Below are 20,901 nucleotides of genomic sequence, written 5' to 3' on the forward strand. Positions count from 1 at the left end.
ACAGCCCCCGGCAGCCCTCGCGGCCGCACGCCCCGCCCCGCCCCTCCCCAGCGGGGGAGCCTCCCGGCGGCCCCGCCCCCACCCGGGCCCGCGGAGGAGGCGGTGGAGGATGACGTCATCCAGCGGGGCGACGGGCATTGGGCGCCATTTTGAAAAGGGAAAAAAAAAAAAAAATCCCTCCCCGGCGGCCGCGGCGGCGGCGGCGGCGGCGGCGGCGGCCGGGCTGAGGTGCTCGGGAGGCAGCGGCGCGGCGGCCGCCTCCTTCGTGCGCCGCCGCCTCGGCGCCCGCCCGCCCGCCCGCCGGCAGGCCGGCCATGGCAGGTGAGGGGCGCGCGCGGGGCGGGGCGGGCGCGGGGCTCCGGGCGGGGGTCCTGGGCGGGGGCGCGGGGCGGGAGCGGGCCCCTGACGCGCCCGGTGTGTCCGCAGGAGCCGGAGGCGGCGGCTGCCCCGCGGGCGGCAATGACTTGCAGTGGTGCTTCTCGCAGGTCAAGGGGGCCATCGACGAGGACGTGGCGGAAGGTAAGGCCGCGCACCTGGCGCGGGGGCGGGCGCGGCTCCTTGGGGGCAGCCGCGTCCCCCGCCCCGGGGACCCCGTTCTGGCGGCCGCGCCGGGCCGGGGGCGCCGAGGGCACCGCTCGGAGCGCGGAGGTCCGGCCCCCGGACAGGGAGGCGGCCCCGAGGGGTTATGTAAGGAAGCCAAGGTCACAGAGCCTCGCGAGGACTCGGGTCTCCGGGGTGGCGTGTGGGTGCCTCCCGGCGCCGGGGGCTGCGGAGGTGCCTGCGGGAGCCGGGCACGCGGGGCGCGGCGTCGGGGGCCCGCGGGGTCGCGGCAGCGGCTGGGACGCGGCGCTGGGAGGGTCGGGAGGCCGCCGCTCGGGAGCCACCTGCCCGGGCACCACCCGGGCGAGCCGTGGTGCCTCGTTTTCTTCGTCTTGAAAACCGGTCGGCTGGGCTGACTGATCCTTACGGTCGTTCTGTAAGGTTGTAGCGTCGTGGGCTCGTCGCCGGTTCCTTTGCTCCAGCGGTGTCCTAAAGTCCCCTGCGTTCTGCGTGGTGGTTTCCTGCATCGAAGCCTGAGATGAGCCGGGGGGCACAGCGCGCGGGTGGCGGTGGCGGGCGGTGGGCCGCGAGCGCTGCACGGCTCCGGCCCCCGCCCCCCACCAAGCCGCCCGGCCTCTTCCAGTAGGGACAGCCGTTCTTTCCCGGACGTGATGTGTGGGGACTCGGAAACTGGACATCCCAGGTTTACAGGCTTCGTTTTAGGGGACGTCGTGAACCTTTCGTCTGGTGGCAAGGCCTTGTCTTTGCCTGAAATGCACCCCCCTTGCCCCAAGCCCCCGGTCGCGCGTGTGCTCACCTGTCCCGATCATGGGCCCCTCCCACGACCCTCTGCTCCTTCTCCCCTCCCTGGTGGTGTGACACCGGGAGATTTGCGGCCCGAGACTAACAGAGTCCAGACTGTTAGGTAAAAGTGCCCTCGAAGAAATTGGTGAAGATGCGTACGATTTGAGGATGGAAAGTTGGTGCTTTTCTGGAACTTAACTCACCGATTGTGCCTTTTATATTCATTTAAGATATATTTTTATTTTACTTGGGCCAAGTGGGTGACAGTTAAAATTTTTAGCAGGAGCAAAGCAAAACGTGTTTGTTTTGGGGGGGAGCCTAATGCCTGTTTTAATTTCTGATTTTCCTTTTCTGAAAAAGTTGTGACAAACGGAATGAGTTTGTCAAATTCCGACTGAAACGGTGTCTTTTAAGTGTGACGTTACACGTTGAGAATGGTGCCCTTAAAAAAACTTCGCAGAGATAATTTTGCTGGTTGAACGGAATCGGGACTTTTTTGCAGTTTTAAATCCCTACTTTAAAATTTTGAACGTACCTGGAAGTTTTGCGTGGCAAGTTATCTTTTTTTGGTGAGATTTCTTTGCGGTAATCACTCGGGAATTTTTTGGTCCGCGTAGGTGTTGGGAGCTTTTTCCTGTGACCCACACAACTTTTGGCCGGGTAATCGGTCCGCGCGAACACTCTGAGAAGTCTCCTTTCTGTCGCAGAGTGGGGACGGTGTCTGTCGAACTGTATTCCTTGCGCACAGTCCGTGGTGTAGGGAACGGCATCGCTTCCAACTAGTGGTTGTGCAGCGAGAAGAACCGAGCTTGTCGTGTCCAGACTCAACCAGCACGAAGAAGGTGCCGAGAGGAGGTCACTGAGGACCGGTAATTTGCAGGAGGCCGTCGTGCGCCTTGGGAGGAGGCTTGGGTTCGAGAACTCCAGGGCGGTAACCTTTATGCGTTGAGATTTGTGGCTCGTGCCGTTTGCCCTGGTCCGGGCTCTACCTGGCAGCGCCTCCGTGAGCCTGCACTTGTGCGTCTTTGATTGAGGTGGATGGAGGCCGGGGCCTCGCCTCACTTGCGTGAGAAGGTTCGGGGCTAAACACTTGAGTGAGTACGGGGGGGAGAGGCTTTCGCCTTCCATTTCGCTTTTTTTTTTTTTTTTTTTTTTTTTTTTTTTACATTTTATTTATTTTTGAGACAGAGAGAGACAGAGCATGAACAGGGCAGGGGCAGAGAGACAGGGAGACACAGAATCGGAAGCAGGCTCCAGCCCCCGAGCCATCAGCCCAGAGCCCGACGCGGGGCTCAAACTCACGGACCGTGAGATCATGACCTGAGCCGAAGTCGGACGCTTTAACCGACTGAGCCACCCAGGCTTTTTTTAAAGATTATCTTTAGGTAGTCTTCACACCCGCTGAGGGGCTTGAACTCCAAACCGCGAGATCAGGAGTAGCCTGCTGCGCCGAGTAAGCCAGCCAGGCGCCCGTCTTGGTTTTTCAAACTAGTCGTGCGCGGGACTCGAGTCACCGCCCCTGAAGAAAGTATCGTACTGTGTAAAATGCAGCGGCTTTTTCTTTTTAAAGCATGGGGTTCTGCTCGCGCGCCGGCCGGGGCAGCGCGGCGCCTTCAGGGATTTCTCAGCTCCCAGGAGCAGGAGTAGAGCTGGGCTCGAAAGGAAATTGGCAGTTCTCCTGCTGGTGACAGGATGCGGGAGTGACAGTCACTGCTCCTTCCCCTGCAGCAAGCTGACGTCTTGCAGGGAAGCCGTCACCCCCTGCGGTGGAATTGGCGAACTTTAGGCCCAGATGAGCGGGGGTCAAAGAAGTAAAACCCAGGGGGAGTTGCCAGAGGAAGGGAGAAGAGACGGGATCGTGAGCTTGCGCCTGCAGAGCTTGATGCTCTAGGCAGAGTCTGCTGTGCGGAAGCTGTTGGGTGTTTGTCACGTTTCCGCGTGTGGTGTTTGGTCACCACGGCCCAGTGCCCGGGCCCTACAGCCCCTCTTGCACGACCTCACTGGACGGATGCCTTTGGCAGATGTCACGCGACATCACGGTCGTTGGCCGGCCCGTCTCCTCAAGCTCGAAGGCCGGCCGGCCCCACACACGCCCCTCGTGGAGGACCCGGTCTGCGGTGACGACAGCTATCAGACATCGAACGCCGGTCACGCTCCTGAGACTGCGCCGAGCTCCCTGGGTCCGCGAGTCCAGTCTCCACACCGCCCTTGTTCTTCCCGGTTTCGGATGCAGAAGCCAAGGCACGGGGAGGAGGGGGGCACCGACCTTGGTCAGCAGCCACCGTGACCGCAGCCAGGGTTTGAAGCCAGGCCGACTGGGCTGCTTCGGTGACCATTAGTGGCGGTGCCGATGGCAGTCCTCGCGTGGGGTGTGGCTGCCAGCCTCGGGATTGCTCCTCCTAGAGCTCGGGGGAGAGCTCTCTGGCAGGAATTGTAGGGAATTGCTTCTGAAAGCAAATGAAAACGAGATGCCTTTATTTATTTTTTTTTTTTTAATTTTTTTTTTTTTTCAACGTTTTTTATTTATTTTTGGGACAGAGAGAGACAGAGCATGAACGGGGGAGGGGCAGAGAGAGAGGGAGACAAAGAATCAGAAACAGGCTCCAGGCTCCGAGCCATCAGCCCAGAGCCCGACGCGGGGCTCGAACTCACGGACCGCGAGATCGTGACCTGGCTGAAGTCGGACGCTTAACCGACTGCGCCACCCAGGCACCCCAAAAAACGAGATGCCTTTAAAGGAAGCGCCTGTCAACATGTCGGAAGCTTAGTAACCTGGGTTAAAAAACGGCCATTGAAGAATAGATGTCACAGAGATGACACGCTGGTCAGTGACTGAAGCATCTGCGCACCCAGCCAACGATGTGGTCATTTTGCCTGCCAGGTCACCTCGACGGGATTGGAGCTGTCTTCTTGCAGGGAAGGTTTGGGTCTTGCTGCCTTTGCCTGTTGCTTTTCTAGACAGACGGGGGGAGGGCTGGAGGGGGGCTTTGTGATGAACTGTTATCTGGTTTTATGTGTAGCTTTTTCATCATGAGCGATTTTACAGGTTTTCTTAACATTTATTTTTTGAGAGACAGCATGAGCAGGGGAGGGGCAGAGAGAGAGGGAGACACAGAATCCGAAGCAGGCTCCAGGCTCCAGGCTCCGAGCTGTCAGCACAGAGTCCGACGCGGGGCTCGAACTCACGGACCGCGAGATCATGACCTGAGCCGAAGTGGGGCGCTTAACTCACTGAGCCACCCAGTGCCCCTCACGTGTCTTGCCTTTTTTACTTGATGATTTTGTTTTAATCCATGATCTGGTCTGTGGTCTTGAATTGGACGTTAATCTTTTTCTGAAAAAATAATATGAAAAAATACTAAAAGGTTTATCTTTAACTCAAGTCTGGGGAGTTACATAAATCTTGTGGGTATTTGGGTGGTGTGGTAGGGCCTTTCTAAAGGTGTTTATGTAGATATATTGTGAGAGAGAAAGAAACCTTTAAGTTGGGGAAGGGAAACAAAAATTAAGGGCACTAGGACATCAGTATAAGATGTTAGTGTGTTTTGTTGAATATAAGATACATCTGATTTCAAAGATGTTAACGTGGTAAACTGCTGCCTGGAGTCAGTGAAACCCAGTATTTGTGAATGCACAACGTTTCAGTCATATTCATTATTTTTAGAGTATTGTGGGTTTTGTTTTTCCTGTGTGTAGAAAATGAGCATGAAGTACATCTATGTCATTGAGAAAGGCCTTCAGGAAAGCATCTTCTGGGGGAAAGCCATCAAACAAGAGAACGATCTAGTAACATTCTTGCTGTTTAATTTAGTAGAGAGCTTCGTGGGGAGATTCTGCTATTAGGAAATCAGATATGTGTGGTTTTCTTAAAATTAAGGCATTTAATATGTTTATGAGTACAGCTACATTGTAATGCTTCTTAAATCAGGCTGCATGTTCAGGAAGCTGCACTGATCTTAGTTATAATCAGATGTAAGTATTTAAGATTTACAGTGATATGAAATCATACGCCTCGATTTCTTTATTCCTTGATTTTAAAAGTCTTGTTTTGATGAGTTCTGGGTTTAGTTCACGTCTGCCATTTATCAGGGGTGAAGGCACTTTCTGAACCTCAGCTCCCTTATCTAGAAATTACAGGAGAAGGTTTTTGTCAAAGTCAAACGGTGTGCAGTGCTTTTGTTACCTGTAAAGTGTTGCTTGAATGTTAAGTACGACTGTTAATGAACTCTCATTTATTTTAAGGTCTTTGGGTTGGTTGTAGCTAAATTTAGACATAAAATAATAGCAGTTTCTTGTTTTTTCCTGACCTCTCCCCCATCTGTTCATTCACCCTGGATCCCTTCGGTTGGGTCTAACCTGGGTTTTTCCATTATTATTCAGTCCTCCTTTCTTGATCGTATATATTTTTTTTAAGTTGATTTATTTATTCTGAGAGAGAGAGCACAGGCAGGGGAGGGGCAGAGAGAGGGGGATATAGGATCTGAAGCAGGCTCTGTGCTGACAGCAGAGAGCCTGGCGGGCTCGAAGTCACGAACCGCAAGATCATGATCTGAGACGAAGTCAGATGCTTAACCGACTGAGCCACCCAGGCATATTTCTTGTTTATATTCTGTGTCCCTTGCTGAGGTTTCTTGCCCAACTTAGGATATGCTTTCTGTTTCCTGTCTACCTTCACACCCTACCAATCCTTATCACATTCCACTTTCTTTATGAATCACAGCTCAACCACTTTTTTTTTTTGTAGAATTTATTTTTTATTTAGTGAGAGAGAACGAGCATGAGCAGGGGAGGGGCAGAGAGAGAGGGAGAGAGAGAATCCCGAGCTGGCTCTGCACTGTCAGTGCAGACCCCAACAAGGGGCTCGAACTCACAAACTGCGAGAACATGACCTGAGCTGAAATCAAGAGTCAGACGCTTAAGTGACTGAGCCGTCCAGGTGCCCACCTGCTCAGCCACCCTAACACCTGGTATTCTGTCTTAGGAAGTGACCTTTCTTTTTACTTAGCATATAGTGGTGTTTGGCATTTAGCAGTGTCTTCTTGTTCTCCAGTTTTATCATGTGTTAGGCTTGTCTCTCCAACTTGTGACTCGGTATGGAAAGGCATTGGTACAAATCCCTTTTCAGCCCTCCTACTAGCTTTGTGTTAACTTGACTGGTTACTTACCTTCTTTGTGGCTTTTCGTCTGTAAGACAGAGGTAGTATACCCTGTGGCCATTACAATTTGTTAGGAAGATTCCACATAAATGCGGGGAAAGCTCTGGCAAACAAGCACGCAGTAACTAATAACTGTGGAAACGTTCTCGTACGAGACACTCCTGCGAAGGAGAGTAAGTTGCTCCATATTGCCCCAGGGAGCCCCTGTAAGAAGGGGAAGGGTGTTGGAGGGCTGGCTTTGGGCTGTCTTCATCTGACACTTGACCAGTGCCCTGGAGGGCTGCTTCTGCTGCTGGATATTGGAGTAGAGAAACCCACTTCCTGCCTCGAGAAGCCCTGTGTTGAGACAGACTAGCCCTCACACCATCCTGAGAGCAGAGCCGGGACGGGGATGGGGACGTGCCGGAAGTGCCCAGTGGTCCTTGGGTGGGGAGTGACGGGGAAGAAGTCGGGGGGGGGGGGGGGGGGGGGGGGAAGGGCGGGAAGGCGGTGGAGAGGAGATTGGAGAGAGCCTGGTGCATTCTGGGAAACCTGAGCGCTTGTCCAGGGGCAGAATGGGAGGGCCAAAGAGTGCTGGATAGCAGCCTCGAGCACCATGCTGAGAACTTGGAATTGTATTTTGAAGTGATCATGATCACAAGCCTTTAAGACTGTAAGCTGAACAGTGACATCAGCTTTACCTTTTTCAGGAAGGTCACTCTGGCCTTGGGAGAATGGTTGGTGATGGGGTAAGAACGGAGGCCAGTAGGAAGTTGCTGCGATAGTGAAGGCTGGAAACGCGGGCTTACTCTAAATCAGAGGTCTGCAAATTTGTTTTCTGTAAAGGGCCAAAAAGTAAATATTTCGGACTTTGCAGGCCCGTCTGCTCCTGCTGCAACCACCGAGCCCAGTCTGTCTGCCTGTGTAGCTGGAAAGTAACTGCAGACCCCACAGAACAAAGGGGTGAGGCCGTGGGCCAACATCTCTGTTAAAGCAGCGGAGGCTGGACTCCATGTGAACCTCAGGTTGTAGTTTGTCAGCCTCTGTGCTAACATCAGTGGTCCTCAGTCTTTGGTCCCAGGGAGACCAGAGAGCTTTTCTTTGTGTGGGTTTATGTGTCAGTACTTACCAAATTTGAATTAAAACAGAAGAACTTAAAATACTTATTTCACTTTAAAATAATAATGATCTGTTGCATGTGAGCATAACATTTTTAATGAAAAACAACTTTCTTAAAAGAAACAAGATTTAGTGAGAAGAGTGGCATTGTTTTACACTTTGTAAACCCTCTAAGTATAGGGGTTAAAACAGGACTGCTGGATTTTCAGATTCTCTGCTTCTGTGTTCAATCTGTTGAAATTGTCTTATGGAAATACATGAAGAAAATTTGGCCTCACACTTGTAATTAGAAAAGGAAAGAATGACTTAATAGCCTTTCCGTGTAATTCTGGATATTCTCTAATACTATGGCAAAACTGGACACGTGATGATTTCTTCAAGTTCAGTTGTGCTTTGGAACCTGAAACCGTATCATTGAACTTGTATTTCCTATTACATTAAAATCCCTTACTTCTACCTTGTACTTTGAATGGCTCTCTCACTCCGTGTGTGATTTGGTAACATCATGTCTTGGTCGTTTGGACCAGTTATACCAAATACTGGTACACTGGCTTATTCAGACCTTCAAAATGTCAATACATTTCATTATAAAAGATCAAGGAAAATCACATTTGTTAATGTCACAACTGATCTCCTTAGAAAAGTCTTGAAGTGGGAAGCTGTCAAAGTAAGAGTAATAAGTATGTTTTCCAAAATTCAAATTCCCTCTTGAAAATGTGAATATTCACATTGGCAGCAAATGCTGTCGGTTCTCTGTGAAATGAGAGGCTCCCTTTGTTCATTTTCAGGAGACTTTTCTGAAAAACCATAGTTGGTGAGTTGTTCTTTCAGATAAACATGGCGTTCCGTCAAATAAGTGCCTAGTTCGGCCTGCAACACAGTCAACCATGCATGTGCTTCTCGAGACGGCCCCTGTGCTTGGAGATGCAGCAGATGTGGTTTTTGCGCAGTGCCCACTTCACCACAGAGAATAGCGAAAGGACTCCTACCAGAGGGTTGGGGTTGGGTAAAATTAGTTTGATCAAGGTTGTTCCCAAGTGGGACTAGCTTGCTGGCTCTCACGTGCGTGTGTGAGCCGAGCGGCTCGCTCCGCACAGCGTGGCACCGCAGCCGTGATGCGCATGGAGGCCCCGACAGTTTTAGTCACCGTGGCTTTGGTTCATCCACGCGGATGTCGGCACGCTGTTACGAAAACAGTTCTGTGCTCGGGGACCCCTGGGATCCACAGACACGCCTCGAGAACTGCTGCTTTAAAGTGAGGTGTTAGCAGCACGAACGGCGGGGCAGGTGTCGAGAACTGCCCTTGCTCATCTTCCCTGGATTTTATTGTTTTTGTCTCAAAATGCAAAAGCGGAACATTCATTTTTTAAAGAAAATCAAATGATATGGATGTGTGAAGAGTAAAAGTGAAGTTTCCTCCTACTCTGCGCCGCTGTCCAGGAATCCTCCCCAGAGGTAACTACCCTTAACAGTGTGTGTGTTTTTAGGCCATTTCCGATGCCTTTATCTATTATTTTCTACTTTAAAACTTAGTTTACGTATAGGCAGTTTTTCGTTTTGTTTTGTACAAAATGCGGATCCTGTCATAAATATTGTTTTGCAGTTTTTTGGCTGTCACTAGTGTGCAATTTAAGGTCTTACGCTGACCCAGCTCGTGCTGAGCCGTGTATGTGCTTCAGCTCATTTGACCCTTGCAGCAGCCCCTTGAGATCTAAGTGCTACTGTTGCCTTCGTTTTATAAATGAGAAAATTGACTCTCGGGGAAGTTGGTTCGCTTTGCCCCAGGTCCCAGAGCTGGTGGGTGCTAGAGTCAGGATTCAGAGCCCATACTCGGTATTTTTAACCAAGCTGCCTCGTTGTATAGCTCTGATTGGTCCCTTCTGATGACTGCACCCCATTTCGTCACACAGATTCTCTTGTTTATCGAACTAGTCTCATTGGTGGTTTCCGTGTTCGCTCTTTAGTACTAAAGATTCGGCAGCACATTGTCTGGGCCCCCACCTGCCTGGGCGAGCATTTCCGTGGCTGGATTCCTAGGAACGGACACACTGGGGAAGGCTCCTTGTTTACGTTTTGAGGCCGCCAAAGTACTCTCCGAAAGATGCCGTCTTATACCTCCTCCCAAACTTCTCCTTCCTCCTTTCATGCTGAGAACATCAGTCTTTTTAATGTCAGCTATTTTTTAAAAAATGTGTTTTAGAGAGTGTGCGGATGCATATGTGAGCGGGAGAGAGGGAGACAGACAAAGAGAAGCTCAGGCAGGCTCCGTGCCCGGTGCGAGCCCGAAGCTCGACTCAACCCCATAACCATGACATCGTGACCTGAGCCAAAATCAAGAGTCGGATACTGAACCAAATGAGCCACCCAGGCGTCCCTAATGTTAGCTATTTTAATGGCAAATCTAATTTGCATCTCCTTACCAGTTATGCAATTAAGATTTTTTTAATGTTTTATTTTTGAGAGCATGGGGGGGGGGGGGCAGAAGATCCAGAGAGGGCTCTGAGCTGACAATAGCGAGACTAGAACTTACGAACTGTGAGATGACCTGAGCCAAAGCCACCCAGGCAGTTGAGATTTAGGTTGGGATTAGGGTTAGGGTTGCAATTGAGATTTTTTTTACTGATGATTTCTGTTTCTCCTGTGAGTCATTAGATCACATCATTCATCCATGTTTCTACTGAGGTCTTTGAAAATCAATTTTTTTTAAGTTTTTTTTTTTTAATGTTTATTTTTGAGAGAGACAGAGCATGAGCCGGGCAGAGAGGGAGGGAGACACAGAATCAGAAGCAGGTTCCAGGCTCTGAGCTGTCAGCACACAGCCCGACCCGGGGCTCGAACTCATGGACTGTGAGATCATAACCTGAGCCGAAGTCAGACGCCCAACTGACTGAGCCACCCAGGCTGCATGAAAATCAATTTTTAAAAGCTCTTTATACACTATGAATATTAATCTCTAAATATTTATTGTAAACATTGATTTTTTTAATGTTTAAAATTTTGTTTATCCATTTTGAGAGAGAAAGTGCAAGCAGGGGAGGAGCAGAGAGAGAGAGGGAGAGAGAATCTCAAGCAGGCTCCACGCTGTCAGTGCAGAGCCAGACACAGGGCTCATGCCCATGAACCGCGAGATGATCTGAGCTGAAACTAAGAGCTGGATGCTTAACCAGTCAGGCCACCCAGATGCCCCAAACCTTGAATTTTAATTCTTCTGTCCCCCCAGTTCGTATACGTTCTACCTCGAGTTCATTTAAGGATGCTGAACATGTGTCTTTTACAAGGGGGATTTTTTTTTGCTGTTGGAAATTAAGGAAAGTCAGATCCGTGTGTGGGTCAGTCTTGGTTTAGGAGAGGAATGGTAAGTGGGACAGGAAGAGTGGCTCATAAGTTGAACTTGAATAGAAGCTGGAGTCCAGAGCCCAGAGGCAGGAACAACCTTGAAAACAGAAACCCCGGTAAGGTTTTTGGACTTGCTCAGAGCGTGGGACAGAGTTCAGTCTATTTCATCTACACCTTCGTCGATCAGAAAACCACAACTAGGGGCGCCCGGGTGGCTCAGTCCGTGAAGCATCCTGCTCCTGATTTCTCCTTCAGTCATAACCTCACGGTTCGCGGGATCAGGCCCAGCTTCCGGCTCTTGCTGGGTGTGGAGGTGCCTGAGATTCTTTTTCTCTCTGCCCCTCCCCTGTGCTCTCTCAAAATAAACATTTGAAAAATAAGTAAAAGGAGTAAGGAAAAGAATTAAAGTAGTGATGAGGTTTTACTTTTGCTTTACATTTCTAGAAAGATTATCCCCACACTCATACTTTGGAGGGCAGTGTGGCACGTACATCTGTTAAACTCAAAGCTGGGTTGCGACCCCCATGATTCTACTTGTGGGAGTCCCACAGGAGCGTGCCAGCACTGCGGGACCAGCTGTTTATAGAATTGTGCATGGCAGTGGTCAAACATCCGGAAAAACTGAAATGCCCCAAAGTAGTGAAGGGATTAAAAGCATTCTGGTACACCCATATTGTGGATTAAAGGGGTCTGTGCCCGTTGGAAAGCGGTCTGTGACCCAGGAGATTAAAAACAGCCACCGGCAGAACAGTGCTGCCCTATAAAAATGGAGTGTGGTTGTAAATAACCTGGGTGTGGACCTTGCCACCCCACCGTTCAGAGTGGGTGCCTGCGGAGAGTGAGGGTTTGGATCGGCACTGAAGAAGGATGTCTGTTTTTATGCTGGACGCTTCTGTATGGTTGTGTTTCGCACCAAGGAAGGATGCCTTGTGTTTTGTAACGATAGAACAGGAAAAGACTAGCTTTCTACGAACTGAACACAGGAGAGTTTCCCTTGCTGCTGCTTGTGATTGGGGCTGCCTCTGGCTGTTTGCAAACTCCCTAAACATTGTTGCTAGCTTTTCATTTTCTCCTAGTATCTCCATCGACAAGACATAGCCATAAAAGTATACCCGTTAAAAAGCAGGAGTTTCCTTAATTAGATTTAAAACAAAGCAAAATGATAACTCAGCGAATAATCATTGAAAGGGGGGGCTTCAGTGTCTTATGTGCATCAGTGCATTTATAATCATACCTAACTTCATAAATTGTCAGGGGCTACATCCGGCTTTGTTTCTGTGGGGTAACTATGTACCTGCACGTTCTAAAGAAGTGTCATGATGTCATGATTTTTTTGGTACACCTTTCGTACAGGAGAAATATTTTAATTCTTCAGACTAAACTGTTTGCCACCTCACATTTTGATAAACTCTAAGTGGCTTTTAAACAAGATAATAATCTAGCTGTATGTTATTAACATGATACATTAATAATACTCTTGTTTTCAATACTTGATCTTATTCCAGATTTTTTTAAGAAGTAAAAGTTACAGTTCAAGTTGAAGTTCTTTTTTGTAACTCTCAGTTCCATTTCTTTTTTTTTTTTCTTTTTTTTTTAATGTTTATTTATTTTTGACAGAGAGAGAGGGAGACTGAGCATGAGTGGGGGAGGAGCCGTGAGAGAGAGGGAGGCACAGAATCCGATGCAGGCTCCAGGCTCTGAGCTGTGAGCGCAGAACCCGACACAGGGCTCAAACTCACGAACCGTGAGATCGTGATCTGAGCCAAAGTCGGATGCTCAGCCAACTGAGCCAGCCACCCAGGCGCCCCTCTCAGTTCCATTTCTAACCCCTCCTCTCTGCTGCCTGGTGAACCAGGGAGACCCCAGCCCAGCCTGTCCCAGAGGAGTTGCCAAAGGTTCTCGGTCTTGTCCCGGAAGGAAAGAATTCAAGGACAGACTGCGCAGACGACACCAGTGGGAAAATCGATGATGAAAAGGGGTGCACTGTCCCCGTGACAGGCAGCAGCTCCAGGGAGAGACGGGGGGCTCTGTGCCTTGGGGCTTGGGCTTCTAACTTTTATGCACAGTTGTTAACCAGGGGGAGAAATATTCATCACTGGGGACTGTGGTTCCTTGGAAACAGGTTCATGCCTTTTCCTCCTTGTTTGGTCAGGGGTCCGGTCATGGCACCCACCGTCTTGGGCCTGTCTGATTTGGTCCAGCTTCTTGTGGAACCTTCCAGGACAGGCCTCCCACCTTCCCGTTGCTGGGCTTCAGGTACCCTGTTAGAACCTAACTAACTGCCTAGTCTCCTGCCCTCACCAGCGGCAGCTTCTGCCACGACACGACGTATAGACTGTCCCTGCTCACCTTCTTCAACTTCTCTTCAGGCAGATGAATGTGTCCGCTTTGCCCCAACTGCTGCTGCTGTCTCTCTGCCTCTCACACCTTAATGATCTCAGGGAGTGTTTAGAAGTCACATCTCTTGGTTTTGACTTTACGGTACCAAAGGTCTGTCCCTTGCTGAAGTCATCGGAAAAGTCAGATAGTCTTGATAGGAGTCGTAGTTACCAGAAACGTTCTTACTCTGCTTTGCCAGAGCCCCGGTTAAGTTCAGGGATGTAATCAATTTCAATAGGCAATTCAAGAGAAGGAGAACATTCCCTTTCCCATCCTGTTCACTTCATGCTCACTGAGGAACCGCGGAGCTCGGTAGGATTGTGTGCTCTTTAAAGTGCCGTTGGGGGAAGGTGTGTGCATAGGTAAAATAGCAGTCCTATAAACTGTTGCTTTAGGAATCCACCCACAGTTACCTTTGGGTTGCTGGCCGTGAGGGCCGGCTGGAGAGGGTTCACACCACCGCCTCGAGAACTGGCTCTGAGTCGGGGTGGGGGGGGATCTTTTCATTTCATTTGATCCTACAGAAAAATACAGAACATTTGGGCTAATGTGGATTTGGGCTTTTTTGTTTTTGAGGTCTAGGCATTTTTTTTTTAATTGAAATCTGTATTAGATTCCTGTGTTCTGTCCTGTTGATGTTTCTTTAATCCCATCACCTGTTTGACCCGTCCCTCCCTGCACCACCTCCCCTCTGGTAATCGTGAGTTCTCTATAGTTAAGAATCTGTTTCTTGGTTTGCCTCTCTCTATTTCTGGTTCTTAAACTCTGTCTGAGTGAGATTATATGATATTTGTCTTTCTGACTGACTTCACCTAGCATTATACTCTCTAGCTCTATGCAGGTTGTTGCACATGGCAAGATTTCATTTTTTTTTATGCTGAATAATATTCCCTTGTGTACATACACCACATTATCCATTCATCTGTTGGTGGGTGCTTGGGCTGTTTCCATAATTTGGTTATTATAAATAATGCTGCAATAAACGTAGGGGTGCATATATCCCTTTGAATTAGTGTGGGTTTTTTTGTTTTATTTTGTTTTGTTTTTGCATTTTGGGTTTAAACATCCAGTGATGTGATTGCTGGATTGTAGGGTATTTCTATTTAAAAAAAATTTTTTTTTTAAGTTTATTTATTTTGAGAGAGAGCAAGCAGGGAAGGGGCAAAGACAGAGGGAGAAAGAGAATCCCAAGCAAGCTCCATGCTGTCAGCACAGAGCCCCACGCAGGGTTCAATCCCACAAATTGTGAGATCATGACCTGGGCTGAAACCAAGAGTGAGTACGATGCTCAATGGACTGAGCCACCCAGATGCCCCCCCCCCCCCCCCCCGTTATAATGTTCCCCAGTTTTTAATTGGATTGTTTGTTTTTTTGGGTGTTGAGTTGTATAAGTTCTCTATTTTGGGTACAAACTCCTTATCAGATATATCGTCTGTAATTTTTTAAGTTTATTTTGAGAGACAGAGATAGCATGCACACACGTATGATAAGGGCAGAGAGTGGGAATCCCAAGCAGGCTCTGCACAGGGCTCCTGGGTGGCTCAGACTCTTGATTTTGGCTCAGGCCACGATCTCACAGTTCATGAGATTGAGCCCAAAAACCTTCTATTTTGATGTAATCCCAGTAGGGTTTTTTTTTTTTTCCTTTGTTTTCCCTTGCCTCAGGAGACACATCTGGATAAATACCACTACTGATCGTGTCACAGACATTACTGCCTGTGCTGTCTTCTAGGATTTTTATGGTTTCAGTTTTTCGCATTCAGGCCCTTAATCCATTTTGACTTTATTTTTGTATGGTGTAAGAAAATGGTCCACTTTCGTTCTTTGCCGTGTAGCTGCCTGTTTTCCCAACACCATTTGTTGAAGAGACTGTCTTTTTCCCACTGCGTATTCATTCCTCCTCTGTCGAGGATTAATTGACCATATAATTGTGGGTTTGTGTCTGGGTTTTCTGTTCTGTTCCATTGATCTATGTGTCTGTTTTTATGCCAGTACCATACTGTTTCGATTACTGCCTCTTTGTAATTTAACTTGAAGTCTGGGACTGTGATCCCTCCAGTTTTGTCTTTCAAGGTCTCTTTGGCTATATTCAGGGTCTTCTCTGGTACACATTTTAGGGCTGTTTGCTCTAGCTCTGAAAAATGCTGTTGGTATTTTGGTAGGAATTGCACTGAACATGTAGATTGCTTGGGGTAGTGTAGACATTTTATCAGTGTTTGATTGTCCAACCCATGAGCATGGAATGTCTTTCCATTTCTTTGTGCTGTCTTTGATTTCTTTCATCAGTGTTTTACAGTTTTCAGAGTACAGTCTTTCACCTTATTAGATTTATTCCTAGGTATCTTATTGTTTTTGATGCAATTGTAAATGGGATTGTTTTCTTAATTTCTCTTTCTGCTGCTTCATTATTAGTGTGTATGGGGCTGCAACAGATTCTGTACCTTGACTTTTGTAGCCTGTGACTTTACTGAACCCATTTATCAGTTGTAGTTTTTTGGTGGATTCTTTAGGATTTTCTATATATAGTGTTACCCTGTCATCTGCAAATAGTGACAGTTTTACTTCATTCTTACTAGTTTGGATGCCTTTTATTTCTTTATGTTGTCCGATTGCTGTGCCTAGGACTTCAGTAAGCACCCTGTTGAGTAAAAGTGGTGAGAGTGGACCTTCTTGAGAGAGCTGGATTTTTTTCTTAACTGTGGTAAGCTGTACATAGTTGAATATTGATCGTTTTTACCGTTTGTAAGCATACAGTTCTGTGGCATCGATTACGTCCACAGTGTGGTGTGACCATCACTGCCGTCTGTACCCAAAACTTTTCAATTGTCCCAAAGAAAAACTGTGTCCATATTAAATAACAGTTCCCCCCTTTCTCCTTCCCCCAGCCCCCAATAACCTCTACTCTGCTTTCTGTTTCTGTGAAAATTCATATGCCTCTTGTAGGGACCCCATGTAAGTGGAATCATACAACACTTGTTCGTCTGTATCTGGTTTATTTCACTATGCATAATGTTTTTAATTTGTTAAGGTCTATCTGCCTTGTAGCACTTATCAGAATTTTTTTTTAAGTCTTTGTTTTTCTAGGGTGGTTTTAGGGTCACTGTAACGTTAAGGGGAAGCCACAAAGATTTTCCATATAACCCCCTGCTCTCCCCGTCCCCCACACGCTCCCCCATTATCAACACCCCCCACCAGATGGTGCATTTGTTACAATGAAAGAACGAGAACACTGACACGTTATTGCCCCAAGTCCCATTATCAACCTGCTCTGCGTTACAGTTCTGTCTTGGTGTCACACGTTCTGTGGGTTTGGGCAAATATATAATGGTACACGTCCATCATTATGGTATCACACAGTCATTTCTCAGCCCAACAAATCTGTGTTCTGCCTGCTCATCTCTGCTCACCCCTGGCAACCACTGATCTTTTGACTGTCTCCATGGTTTTACCTTTTCCAGGATCTCGTATACTTAGGATCCCATAGTGTGCAGCCTTTTCATGCTGGCTCCTTGCACTTCATTACATGTATTTAAGGTTCTTTAATGCCTTTCAGGACTGAATGGTTCATTTCATTTTAGGACTGAACAGTATTCCATGGTCTGCATGGACCAGTTTATCCGTTCAACGACTAAAGAACATCTTGGTTGTTTCCATGTGTTAACAATTATGAATAAAGTTGCTGTAAACATTTACGTGCAGGTTTTTGTGTGGACGTAAGTTCTCACCTCCTTTGGGTAAGTACCACAGAGCACAACTGCTGAATCGTATGGGAAGAGAATGTTGGGTTTTCTAAGAAAGACCAGACTTTCAGGCAAAGCGCCTGCACCATTGTGCGTCCCCACCGCAGCAAAGGAGACTTCCTGTGACTCGCCAGCCTCGCCAGCATCTGGTCTCGTCCGCGATTTCCACTTCTGCCCCTCTAATAGGTGTGTATGTAGCGGGGTCCTGTTGTCATTTGCATTTCCCTGAGGAGGTGATGGGGAGCATCTTTTCCGGTGCATCTTTGCCGTCTGGAGATCTTGTGTTAGGGTTTTTGCCCATTTTGTGATTGGGTTTTCTTATTGTCGGTTTGAAGAGTTCTTGTATTTTGGATAGCAGTCCTTTATCCGCTGTGTCTTTTGCCAGTCTTTTCTACTGGTACGTGGCTGGTCTTCTCATTCTCTTGAATATATCAGAATTTTATTCCATTAAAAAAATTTTTTTTTAATGTTTATTTTTGAGAGGGAGAGAGACAGAGCATGAGTGGGGGAGGGGCCGAAAGAGAGGGAGACACAGAATCCAAAGCAGGCTCCAGGCTCTGCGCTGTCAGCACAGAGCCCCACGCGGGGCTCGAACTCACAGACCGCGAGACCATGACTGAGCCGAAGTCAGACACTCAACCAAGCGGCTGAGCCACCCAGGTGCCCCAAATTTTATTCCATTTTATGGTAGAGTTAAATGTGGATTTTTTGAAGTAGGAAATCATACATTTCTTTTTTTTTTTTTTTTTTTTTTTTTTTCAACGTTTTTTATTTATTTTTGGGACAGAGAGAGACAGAGCATGAACGGGGGAGGGGCAGAGAGAGAAGGAGACACAGAATCGGAAACAGGCTCCAGGCTCCGAGCCATCAGCCCAGAGCCTGACGCGGGGCTCGAACTCACGGACCGCGAGATCGTGACCTGGCTGAAGTCGGACGCTTAACCGACTGCGCCACCCAGGCGCCCCAGGAAATCATACATTTCTAATCTATCGTTTTAATCATTGAATGCACTCTTAAAATGTTTATTCTCAAAGAATAAATACGTTCCTGAAAAGCTACTTAGAAATTGAATTTATATGCACTGAACGAACTTACTGGTCAAAAATAACTTACACTTTTTCTAAAATCACAAACTGGGGATGAGTAATTATTGTTTGCTTATTTAAAGTTTGATAAAACTTTGACTTGTGGGGCTCCTGGGTGGCTCAGTCAGTTAAGCATCCGACTCTTGATTTTGGCTCAGGTCACGACCTCTGGGTTCATGGGGTCACCCTGTGTCGGGCTCAGTGCTGATGGTGCAGATTCTGCTTGGGATTCTCTCTGCCCTTCCCCTGCATGCACGTGCGTGCGCGCGCGCGCTCTCTCTCTCTCTCTCTCTCTCTCTCAAAATACATAAGCTTAAAAAAAAACAACTTTGACTTGTTTTATCAGTTACCTGGTAAACTCACTTATTTGATAATCTTGCCTATTTGGGGATTTCTCTGAGAAACACCTGTGAGTTTTTTCGCATGTATTTAAGTCTAACTGAACTGTTTATTTGGTATAAGGAACAGTCTCAAGGCTGTGTGTGTTCCTAACAGATAGTAATAAAAAATCACATATAAGAGGGTGTCTGGCTGCCTCTGTTGGTGGAGCACGTGACTCTTGATCTCAGGGTTGTGAGTTCAAGCCCCACGTGGGGCATAGAGCTTACTTTACGGGGGGGGAGAAAAGATGGCATATAAGGAGAGAAATGATAGCAGCCTGTTTTTCTAATACGACAGACTAGATTAGGTCATTTCCCAAGTTTAGAGAGAGAGTCTTCCCCTTTTGGGACCAATTTCTCAGATGAGTGGCCCCTTTCACATATACGACAAAAATGCTCGTCACTGTCCTCTTGCCAGTGTGAGTCTGAAATACCAAGGACCGGTTGTGCGGTCGCCTGTCTGGGTGTGCAGCAGGAGGGCAGTTTGGCTGATGCATAGCGAGTGACCAGGGTTAGCAGGTGAACTCTCAGCTCCTCCTCTTGCTTCTTGGTGCATCCATTCTGCAGGTGTGCACCCATGCTTCAGATGCGCCGTGGGCAGAAGCACTGCTCTGCGGCCCACGTGGTCCTGAGACGTAGCAAGGAAGTTGTCAAAGTGCTTCCCTGGGCAATGGAACCTTGGGCTGTGGTGTGAAGGACAGATAGATGACAGGGTTGGGGGGTGGGAGGAGCTGTCCTGGCAGAGTAGAGAGCCTGGAGGAGGGCTTGAAACAGCAAGAATTATAACCAGTTTGAGAAACTAAGGCCTCGGTCATCAGACCGTAGAAGGCAAAGGGGAGAACAGAACGAGGATTGTGATCTTTATCGTAAGGGCAGTGAGAATCATCGTAGGGGCAAGATGTTCGGTTGGAGAGTGCGTAGCTTTAATTTTCTTCTAAACAGTCTAGTACGTGCTTTGATGATTGTGCCAGGGTGCTGTTGCTGGTCTTGGCTCAGACTTCTGCTGTGGCAGAACTTAATTACCAGCACTTAATTACTCAGAGTCACTAGGTAGGCGATACAGCATAGAGCGTCCCTGGAAATTGTTCAGGTTACTTAACGTGTCTACAGAAAAGGGTAATGTATGCTGTCAGATAGCCTTTGGGATAAAAACTTGTCATTTTTTAGGATGGGGTGGAGGAGGTAGCATGGAATACTCGTATGAGTCAGATTCTCCTTGAAGAGTTTGGTTAAATCTCTGCTGGGCTTTAACGACAGAAGTGAAACGTGGTTTCCTAAGTCTTGAAGTCTACCGGAATTGATCTGACAAGACTTTTAATTGGGGAATGATGTGCACACACTGAATTTCCTGATCTCCTGCTGCCTTCACCTACTAGGTGAAGTGTCGGTATTTCTAGGTGTCAGTATTTCATTCTTTGGCTGAATGATACTCCACTGGGTGAATATGGACCACATTTTGTTTTTGAGTTCATTTCATGAATAGTTTGGATTATTTCCAGTATTTGGCTGAATTTAAATAATGTTGCTATGAATATTCTTGAAAAAGTTTTCACGTAGACCTGTGTTTCCAGTTTTGTCAGCCATGATACCTAAGAGTTGGATCGCCGGTCGTGTGCTAACTTTACGTTGACCTTTTTGAGGAGACGCCAAACTGTTTTGCGAATTGGTTGCATCATGTTACAATCCCACTAGCAGTGTTATGGGGGTTTCAGTTTGTCTACATCCTCCCCAACAGTTCTTGTTTTTGTTTTTACTTGAGCCATCCTTCTGTATGGGTGCCGTGCTATCCCATTGTGCTTCTGTTTCCCTAGCGACAGGTGATATGGAGCATCTTTTCCTGTGCTTATTCGACATTTGTGTATTCTCTTTGGGAAAAAAAAGTCTGTTCAAGCCCTTTGCCCATTTTTTAGTTGGTTTTGTTTTTTGTTTTTTATCTATTGGGTTATTTATATATTCCAGAGACTAGAGTCTTACCTGATACATGATTTGCAAATATTTCCTCTCATTCTGTGCATTGTCTTTTCACTGTCAGTGCCCTTAGATGCACAAGAATTCTTAATTTAGATGATGTCCAATTTATCTGGGTTTTTTTTTCTTTTGTCTGCAGTGCTTTTGGTATCTTCTAAGAAACCATTGCCTAATCGAGATCATGAAAATGTGCTCCTGTGTTCTGAGAGTTGTATAGATTTAGTTCTTATATTTAGGTCTTTGGCCCATTTTGCATTAATTTGGTATATGGTGTTAGATATGGGTCCAATGTCTTAATTTTGCATGTGGGTATTGAGTTGTCTCCATACAGAAAATACTGGGTTTTTTCCCACCTTGAGTTGTCTTGGCACCTGTGTTGAAAATGAATTGGCCATAGATGTGAGGGTATCTTTCT

At 47.6% G+C, this 20,901-nt stretch overlaps 1 protein-coding gene across 2 annotated transcripts in view; it reads left to right on the forward strand.

Moving 5' to 3' along the window:
• The first annotated feature begins 292 nt into the window (after positions 1-292).
• PPP2R2D (protein phosphatase 2 regulatory subunit Bdelta) overlaps positions 293-20,901 on the forward strand; it is a 55,971-nt gene continuing 35,362 nt past the window's right edge. For both annotated transcript variants that reach the window (XR_006194778.1, XM_042909084.1), the window contains exons 1-2: positions 293-321; positions 427-519. Coding sequence is in view for 1 of the 2 variants with exons in the window: in XM_042909084.1 (XP_042765018.1) it covers positions 315-321; positions 427-519 (100 nt within the window). In the remaining variant the exon portion in view is untranslated. The remainder of the gene's footprint in view (positions 322-426; positions 520-20,901) is intronic.

Source organism: Panthera leo, chromosome D2 (assembly GCF_018350215.1).
Source record: "Panthera leo isolate Ple1 chromosome D2, P.leo_Ple1_pat1.1, whole genome shotgun sequence".
NCBI classification, from domain to species: Eukaryota; Metazoa; Chordata; class Mammalia; order Carnivora; family Felidae; genus Panthera; species Panthera leo.